This window comes from Glossina fuscipes, unplaced genomic scaffold (genome assembly GCF_014805625.2).
Source record: "Glossina fuscipes isolate IAEA_lab_2018 unplaced genomic scaffold, Yale_Gfus_2 244, whole genome shotgun sequence".
NCBI lineage: Eukaryota > Metazoa > Arthropoda > Insecta > Diptera > Glossinidae > Glossina > Glossina fuscipes.
Window position 1 is genome coordinate 55,474 of NW_023998587.1, and position 9,877 is coordinate 65,350.

General features: G+C 34.2%; 1 protein-coding gene across 4 annotated transcripts in view; it reads left to right on the forward strand.

Moving 5' to 3' along the window:
• The window catches only part of LOC119642712 (serine/threonine-protein kinase GL21140), a 30,106-nt gene extending 20,513 nt beyond the window's left edge, over positions 1-9,593 (forward strand). For all 4 annotated transcript variants that reach the window (XM_038041976.1, XM_038041977.1, XM_038041975.1 and 1 more), the window contains 7 exons: positions 6,137-6,727; positions 6,790-6,889; positions 6,953-7,333; positions 7,399-8,041; positions 8,117-8,262; positions 8,325-8,474; positions 9,097-9,593. In XM_038041976.1, coding sequence (XP_037897904.1) covers positions 6,138-6,727; positions 6,790-6,889; positions 6,953-7,333; positions 7,399-8,041; positions 8,117-8,262; positions 8,325-8,474; positions 9,097-9,354 — 2,268 coding nt within the window. In that variant the 5' untranslated portion in view covers position 6,137 and the 3' untranslated portion in view covers positions 9,355-9,593. The remainder of the gene's footprint in view (positions 1-6,136; positions 6,728-6,789; positions 6,890-6,952; positions 7,334-7,398; positions 8,042-8,116; positions 8,263-8,324; positions 8,475-9,096) is intronic.
• The last annotated feature ends 284 nt before the right edge of the window (positions 9,594-9,877 follow it).

Consider the following 9,877-nt stretch of genomic DNA (forward strand, 5'->3'; position numbering starts at 1 on the left):
GACGTAGAAACGTAAATTAGGAAATTGGATTTTTAAGAAAACTTTTAGATTACATTTAAAAATCGTCTAAATTTGTCTACAATAAAATAATCCATAACTTATAAACTATAGCGCTATCGCGGTAGATTAAGTTTGCGGGTAGTATTTACTGTAACAACAGGTCCACATGATGTTTTAAAAGGGTATGATCTTTCAAAAAGAAATGAATTTCACCAATCTGCCTTATATAAGCACATTTTGTAATGTCGTTAAGAGCATATGTTCGTTTGTACGACCTTATTTATTTATTTATTTTCATATCCACCACTGTAAGATGGTTGTTTTTCTACGTAATGTATGTAATACCCAAAAGGATGCTTCAGAGACCTTATAAGGTATACATATTCTTGGTCAGGGTGAAATTCTGTATTGATTTCGATATGTCTGTCCGTCTATGTGTCCCTGTGGTCTGCGTTGTTGGCACTCTCTTGGTCGCAAAAATGAAGATATCGATTTCAAATTTGATAGAAACATTGGAAGTTTTTGCACGCAAGTTAGTATTGAAAACCGGCCAAATTGGTGAGAGCAGAAGCCCGCAGAGAAGCATAAAGTGAACGCAACTCCGTTTTTCTTAATAAAAATTTGTTGGTTTTTGCTCGTTACTCCGAAATTATAAAAATTAAAAGGGTGAAATTTTCCAAATTTAAACATAACTTTCTTTACTAGTTTTATATAATTTTTTTTTTTCTTTTCTAAATTTTTACAGGGATATTTTTCACGTACTACAATACAAGCAAATCAAATCAACAATCAAGTGTCTAATTAATTTCAACAGAATTTTAATTCAGCATCAAGCATTAGTCATGATTGATTTAAGAATTAACTGAAGAACTTTTTAGCAGACAGCATGTTACATGAATAATGTTATTTAAGTTGTCCTGCTAAGCTGGTTATACGTCATTGCCACCTCATGTGCACTGATTTCGAAGCACGCTAAAAATTTTAATAATTTATATAATAAAAGAAAATAATATAATTGTGTGTAGATCATACGACTTGCCAGATGCTAGAAACATATCGAAACGACAATTTCACTTGGGATACCACTTCTTATTTCTTTCGAAATTTGAAATCCGTAATATTGTTCTCAGTCGAATAAAAGCAATATTTTCTGTTTTTTTTTTTTTTTTTTTTTTTAAGGTGGACCGGTCGGAACCATCTTCAATAGGGTTCGTCGAGGCATGTCAGTGCACTAAACTTCGTCGAAATATCGCAAAAATTCCGACTTGCAAGTTGGACACAAAAATACGTGAGTACTCATCAGACGGACAGACAGGCAAATAAGCTTAGATCGATTCAGAAACTGATTCGGAGAGTATAATAAATGTTCGTCTATCTCAAGCGTCGCTGGGTGTTACACACGTCCACGAAACCTAATATAACGCATACTAAAAACGGTACTCAATTATTAAAAAATTCCATTAAAAAACCAATAAAAGGCAATCTTCTAAACTTTTAAAAAAAACTTAAAAAAAAGTTTAGAAGATTGGCTTCTTTTGGTATGGATCATAAATTTTCGACTTGGGATTCAAATTATTTGCCTTTGATAATAGCATGAAAGCTTAACGAGCCAAAATTTTCAGAAATGAAAGGCAAAAAGACTAAAAAGTAAAAACGGTCTTATTTGGCAGACACCTTTGAAAAACCGGCGATTCAGGAGCCAGTTTACGTTTCCTGTATTTATTTTGAAGGTATCGTCGCATAAAAACTACATTCACCATCTGGCGAACCTTTAACAGATTTTTTCCAATTGTATTGTTTTCAGTACATGCATAAAACGTAAGCACGTAAGAACATAAAAAAAAATTTTTTGCTATTACTGTTTTCTAGAATGTAGTGATGTTGAAATGTGCACCGATAACGATTGATTTGGCAAAGGAAAAAAAATATACCTTCTCTTATAAGTACGAAAAAAAAGCAATTATTGTATTTATTAGTGTGAACCGTTGTCGGTACACGTGGCGTGGAAACGATATCTAGCCGTAAACAGCGCGCAGTAAATGCATTCTTAGCCACTATCTCAAACTAATACAAAAAATTTGCAGTATTTCTTTAGGTGCGTCGAGCAGAGTTCTATGAATTCAACTTCCAAGTGATCTCAAGCAACGTCGGTGCACAACTTTAATTTTTGATATATTTCACAGATCATAAATTTCTAGGCTATTGAAGGCGTGCCGAATCTGTATTTAAACTTGATCTGCCGCCAACTAAACTAAGAATATATTTATGTCAAATCTCGGGCCAAATTTTTTTGGCAAAACAAAGACAACTAAGTCGACCTAGAATCTTTTACTAAATAGAAAGTTTTGGTGACAACTTTGGTGTGCGTTTTTGGGGTATTACAATCGCAAGGACAAACTACTATATATCCAAAGGACTTTGTGTTGATATTTTTTGTAGTTTATACAATCTTAGCTACTTTCTACCTTGTTATAGGGTGGATAGAAGATAAGCTGAATACATATTATGTGCCATTGACTGTAAATGTTAAAACAGTGCAATCAATAAAATATAGATCACGAAAAGAATTCTTAAAAATAAATTTTGATGACAAATAAATTGGTAATCTTGGTTGCGATCGGGTAGGTTTGTTTACGGTTGTAATTATTTTGTACACTTCTGTTATATAATAATAAATAAATACGGCGCTTGTGCCTTGGAATTTTGAGTTTGGTCTATCTTTTGATTATTTTAACATTTATTTGATATGCATTTGCTTCGTTGTTGAGTGGCGATTATGTGGATGTGTTCGCGGCTCACGGCGTACGCGCCAGCTGATTGAGTTATGGCTGTGTTATGTGCGTACTGTAAGATTGCAGACCACGGCAAAAACGCTGTGTTTTATTCTCACTATGGATGTAAATATCAATTGTGATACTCAAAAAGGGATGTGCTTTTGTTACAGAGGTTTTTTGTCAATTTCATATGCAACAGCTAATGCGTGCCTCCTCTCACACTTGCTGGAGCAATGTTTTGAACGTTGCCGACGTTAGTAATAAGTTCTCTTATTTAACGTATTACCGTTTACCGTTGTTATTTAATAAATGTCATTGAAGACATGGAAGTTACTACTTCCAAGCCGCCGTCGTTTTGAAGTGAATTCAAAAGACCGTTGGAGTCTGTAGTGGGGTATACAAAATCTGGAAAAGCCGTCCCAATGGCATTAATTGGGAGATTTCCCGTTTGCGCAGAAATAGGGTTCATAACGTTGCTCCTAAGGTGCCTTGCGAGAATCTGCAGGAAATTGACGTTAGAAAGGGCCCAATGAATGATCAGTTTTTGAGATCCAACTCAGGTTGCGGCACAGCGATACTTTTCAATACAAAGCCTTCACCGAGGACGAAGTATGTCTGCCTATGCTTAACAATAAATCAAATGCTGTCGGCCTGGATAATATTGGTATCAAGCTTATCAAGCTACCAAGTGTTACTATACCTTTGACTCATGCATTTAAACACATAATAACAGCTTTCTGATTTCCAGTTGCAATAGGGCAGTGCGCAAAGTTTTTCATTCGTCCGAGTTACGATAAGGAGAATTTAACCATTTTTGTTGTGATTGATTTCGCTAAGACCTTTGATACTGTTGACCACAACTTATGATTGCAAAAGCTCGAATTTCATTATGGCTTCAATTCATCTGCAATTAATTTAATTATTAACGTATGGTTATTGGCGATTCATCTTCAGAAGTAAATTTGATTGCGTCTGGTGTCCCGCAAAAATCCATTTTGGAACTTATCTTATTTAGTGCCTTTATAAACGACTTAGCCGCTTGTTGTCTCATTTGTAGCGTTCACTTATACGCTGGTTTAGAGATTCAAGCAATTTGTCGTAAATAAATGTATTAGGTGCGTCCATAAGCTTATACGGACGCGAACACTAAGTGTTGACATGAGGAACTTCAGTCCGCGAAAACTGAACGGACGATGAGTCTAATCCTACGTTTGGTCAGAAGTACTTATCTTCAAGGCTATTCTTTATTAACGCTGTAGAGTTACTGCTGTGGCTCCATATCAAAATGATTGTTAACCCGAGTAGATTTAAAATAGCATTAAAGGCTTTTTGTAACTTAGGATCACGTTTAAATCTTGGCCTTATATCTTACATTGTACAATTAAGTTATGTTCTTTACATGTATAACCTTTACTGTTGTTCGCGATTATGTCGAAAGAGACTTTATAGTCCTGCTGGCACATTAGTCATTAATTGTAGTAATGATTATTATTGTCTAATGAAATGGTCATTAATAATTATTATTATTATTAATTAATAAATGAAACTTAAACTTAAATATTTGGTTAGATAATCAAAGCCTTAGTGAACATTGTAACTCTTTTAATTGAATATCTTCCTTCTTTACATCGAGTGACATGAATTATTTTATGACGGAGGATTTTAATTTAGCTTTACTTTATGGCAAGAATTAGAATAAAAATTTTCATTTTGGAAAAAGTTTCATTTTCACTTTAAAGATTCTTATTCGCGAATAAAAATTTTCAATCCATTTATTTCCATGAATTGTTGCAAACAAAAAGCTTCTAGTAAGAGAGCAAATCAGCAGAATACCTCGAACCAGAACTACTTCCTAATGAAATTTCTAAAATATTATTGTAAGATATACTAAGCACAGTAAGCTCACTAATCCGTTGATTTTCGAAAGCACTGACCTTTGATTTGTTTATGAAGCTGCTTTGTTTCACTTATTTTTGTCGCAAAACAAAAATCGACGCCATAACGGCTTTCTTCTCATGAGGTCTAAGAATCTATCAGTGCAAACCGATAATCGATGACTCTAATAAATTTATGCGTTAAATCAGTATTTTTTTTTTTTTTAATTTTCTACACCTTATATCTTTCCTTCATATATAGGTTTCTTTTTTTTGGAAATTTTTGTAGAGAACAAATAGGTTAGAAAAAGCCACATTCCATCCAAATATTTTACGTTCATTTAAATATGCCAATATGTAATTTTTTACCAATTTCTTCAAAAAATATTAAAAACTTAAAAAGGAAAATTTGTGTTTTTCAAAACAATGGTTTCTATGCGTAGCGTTCCTAGTCAATTCATTTTATTTGGGTTTCATCTGCAGCCCAATGTTTCAAAAATTGCAGCCTGTAAATTGACCACATAAATAATAGGAAGACGTCAAACAGGTTGACGGACACATATATTTAGTTAAACGTTACATAAACCCGCACAAACTTAATGTGCGATTCCCACAATTGACGTGCGGTTTTTTAATTTTCTCTTTAATCGTCCTGTTACTTTGCAATTTCTACATATCAAAGTGCACAGGCTGCATCTAGGCTGAAGTACATATCTTCAGGCCGAAACGTATAGAACGCAGTTTGTTGTGGTTGTTGTTATCCGTCAAAAAATGTCACATAAGGAAAAACGGACGTTTTATTGGCGAATTGGGACAAATAATAAGAAATGGCCACACTACGATAATCAAAATCGCTTGGTGCATACCAGAAAGGAAATATTGTCGTGGAAACAAACCCAAATATTTACGGTAGTTTACGCTTTAGATTTGGTACAGGTATCCTTAACACAAAATGCTATGTATCATGAACTAATGGGTTCGAAACCTTTCTTCCTTCTTTTAAAGAAAAGCATTGGTTTATCTAATTTACAATCGAAACTTTCAAGATATTTTAATACAATTCTGTTAAGAGTGAATTCGATCAGAGCATTTTTACACAATCATTTCCCAAATAATTGTATGATATGAAGTAATCGTTGCCAAGCAGTTTAGTGTACTGAATGGCGTCCTTAGTTGATTATAAAGTTTTTCATTGTTTTTAATTTCACTTAATTTTTGATCTTGCTTTTCTATTTTTGTCGTATGGTGCATATGTTTTCAAACATAGGCACATGAATGGAACTTTGACCTTTATTGCATTTCAATTTTGAGTAACAGTTGTATTAGATATAATATATATCATGGTTTCCGATGGGTATTGTAGACAATTCAAGTGTAAAATTGTAAAGTTTTTCTAAAATAGAAATGTAGTGAATGTTAATGAAATTTCTTAATGTCTTTCCAGGATAATTTGTTAAATAACTATATGTTCTCTATATAATTTTCTAGAATGGAAATACAAAGGGTTAGCAATCATTTAAATAATGCATTAATATCACCTCCAAATGGCTCCAGCCCGCAAGCAGCTGACTCGAATATGGCAGAACAGCAATCACGACAGCAAACAGGGTCAATTCAATTTAATGAAAACCTTACTCAAATCAGTCGCAGTAACAGTCCGGCCAGTTCCAACTCAGAAATTGAAAAGGAGCTCCAGGGAGTCGACTTAAACAGTTCGATAAATAGTGGTAGCATCAGTTTAGGTGCTGAAATTAATTTCAAATCGAATGGTTCGTTAAGTGGAGCGTCTTCAGCTTCGACAACTGGTTTAGTTGCAAATATAGGTCTTATCGATGTTGGGGGGGGAGGTGACGCCTGCGTCACCGCCGTTGCTTTAGCATTGACAAATGGTACTTCTGGCGCATTGCCAGCAGTGACTACGATGCAGGTTGCTAACAGTGTGGTAGCGGCGGTAAATATCAAAAAACGAATCACTAGCAGTCGTACGCCAACTCGCAAAGCAAGACGAGTCAAATTTTATCGCAATGGAGATCGCTTCTACCCCGGTATAACCATTCCAGTTTCAAATGAACGTTATAGGTTAATAAGACAGAGTTGAATCGTAAAAGCAATATCTAAAATTTTTTTCTTAATCATTTCAGATCATTTGAAAGTCTTTTTATTGATTTAACTCGACTTTTAGAAGAAAACGTTAAAATTCCTGGTGCGGTACGCACTATCTACACCATGTGTGGCAAAAAGGTTTGTTTGCAAAAAAAATATTGCAAAATGTCCTTTCCTTGAATTTTGTGTTGTAAATCGTAGATCTCCTCTTTGGAAGAATTAGAAGATGGCCAAAGTTATGTTTGTTCCTGCAATAATGAGAACTTCAAAAAGGTCGAATATAATACCACATCACAGCCACTAGCCAACCTTACTCTGTCCAATAAAACCAGCAATCGTATTTCCAAATTTTATCGCCCTTCATCACCTTTAAAGAATGGAAGCAGTGGCCTTACTGTTAACAGTGCAGTAATCGTTGGTGGTACTAATATTGGCACTAATATAATCGCTGGTAGCGGCGCCGCCAGTGTTGGCGGTTGTGCCACGAATGGTAGTCCCGTGTTAACAAAAACAAATGAACGTGATAGTGTGGTACATCCGCGCATAGTAACTCTTATACGCAATGGCACCAAACCTCGAAAGGTACAGGAACATAATGTTTCGAGAAAAGTTAAAATTCATACAACGATAATTTCTTGTTTTTCAAGCTTATGCGTTTGTTATTAAATAAACGAAATAGTCCTACATTCGACCATGTTTTGACCGCCATTACTCAAAAAGTTAAATTGGATACAGGTTATGTTCGGAAAGTATTCACCTTATCTGGTAATCCGGTAACACAGTTAGCAGATTTCTTTGGCCCTGATGACGTGTTCTTTGCTTATGGCACTGAGCGTCTTAATAATCCGGATGATTTCAAATTGGAATCAGATGAACAGAAAGCCTTACAAGCAATTCGCAAGACATTGCGAACTGCTGGTACCACTTGCGAAGGACCGAAACCTAAAATGCCCGTCAAAAGTAAGAAAACGTACGATGAAGAAGAATCCTCTATCTTGAATAATAGTGGAATTGATGCTAATGATTTGCCGACTGTCATAAAGGAACGTTACGTCTTGGGTCAAATAATCGGTGATGGAAATTTTGCTGTGGTACTTAAGATTAAAAATCGTCAAACTGGTTTGCCATATGCTTTGAAAATCATAGATAAAAGTAAATGCAAAGGCAAGGAACATTATATAGATGCTGAGGTGCGTGTTATGAAGAAACTATCACATTCCCACATCATATCTTTAATAACGGACGTCGATCAACAAGCCAACATGTATTTGGTGCTAGAATATGTTAGCGGTGAGTGAGAGCGGCCAAGTTTTATAATAAAGGATGCAATTTGATATAAAACCCAAATTTTTCACTGCTTACCAGGTGGTGATCTGTTTGATGCTATCACCCGTGTTACGCGTTTTTCAGAGGACCAAGCACGTGTTATGATCAAACATTTGGCCTCAGCCATGTCTTACTTACATTCCATAAGCATTGTACATCGCGACATTAAACCGGAAAATCTTTTAGTTAGTGGCAAAAAAGAAGGATTTCAATGTTTAAAGATGTGTTTAATTGATTATATTTTTAGGTGGAGTTGAACGAGGGAGGTGATGTTATTGAATTAAAATTGGCTGATTTCGGCTTGGCTTGTGAAGTAACTGAACCTTTGCACGCTGTTTGTGGTACACCTACGTACGTGGCGCCCGAAATATTATTGGAGTCTGGTTATGGCTTAAAGGTAAATTTTCATAACGAAATTTTATGTTTGTATTAAAAAAAAATGTTATTCTGCATCTATTTTGTTTTATTTAAAAAAAAATGCAGAACATATTTTATACCCATTAAAAAAAGAAAGAGGCATTTGTTCAATTTTTGTGATGCCACAGATATTCTATATATACTGCCCATCAAAGTGAATAATGGGATCGATCTTTCGATGGATCATTTTTATCTATCACTAATCCCTTCATTATTTTACTCCCCTAAAAGATTATCAAACGTATGAAAAGTAAATATCCACAGCAAAGCATTGCTTTGGTCAGGGTACTAGTTGTGCTCTTTCTGTATTTTGTATTTATTATATTAATTTTCTGGAGGATTTGTCTTCAGCTGCATACCACTTGTAGAAACAATTCCCTATCGGTTTTCTAAATTACATTATTTTGAATCTGAACGTTTGCCAAATTATGACTTTTACATGTGAAAGCAATTTCAAAGCAACAAGTTAACGTAACAGCATAAAGTCTTGAAGTCCTGAATAGGTTAAGTTTTTTGGTAAAAAAGCCACTTACGAGAATTTTGCACAATTGAAGAAATTCGTAAGCCTTACCTAGATTCTTTTCGCCATATTCTTTTTTAAGATTGATGTATGGGCCGCTGGAATTATACTTTACATACTTCTTTGCGGTTTTCCACCGTTTGTCGCACCAGACAATCAACAAGAGCCGTTATTTGATGCCATCATAGCGGGTTTTTATGAATTTCCCGATCCCTATTGGTCTGACATTGGCAATGAGGTGCGCGATCTCATTAACAATATGCTACAATCTGATCCCGATGTACGTTTCACCAGCGAAGATATACTCGACCATCATTGGACAATGGGTAACAACAGCTGAATAGCAGAACGTTCAGCTAAAAAAGCCACATCGTAGTTGTAGAAAACATTTAATAAATTCATTTCAAAAAGAAAACAATGGATTGGATATGCTTAATCAGAGCTTAAATAGAACTCAAAAAAGTGATGGCTGAGTTAGTTGGCTGGCAGAGTAGTCTAAGCTGTACGTGCATATATATTATATAGGAAGATACCTTGTAGTATTTTTATTTATAAATTATTTGTTTTTATATACATTTATTTTTAAGTTCTTCTTTAGTTTCTTTCATTCAACAAAAGAAACTAAATCAAGCAAAAACTGACAAAAAAATTAACAAAATAGGAAGAAATAATCTTAAAAAAATCCTCGTTTAAAGACTCTCAAAAGAAAAAAAAAAATTTACATATATATCTATATTATAAAAATCATTTATATAAACTTTCCACTATATCTTTTTCTTCTTACATATAAACAATTATATTTAAGTATTTAAATTAATCTTTATTCAAACAAAATTTTTATTTCTTTAATTTAAAATTCTTAA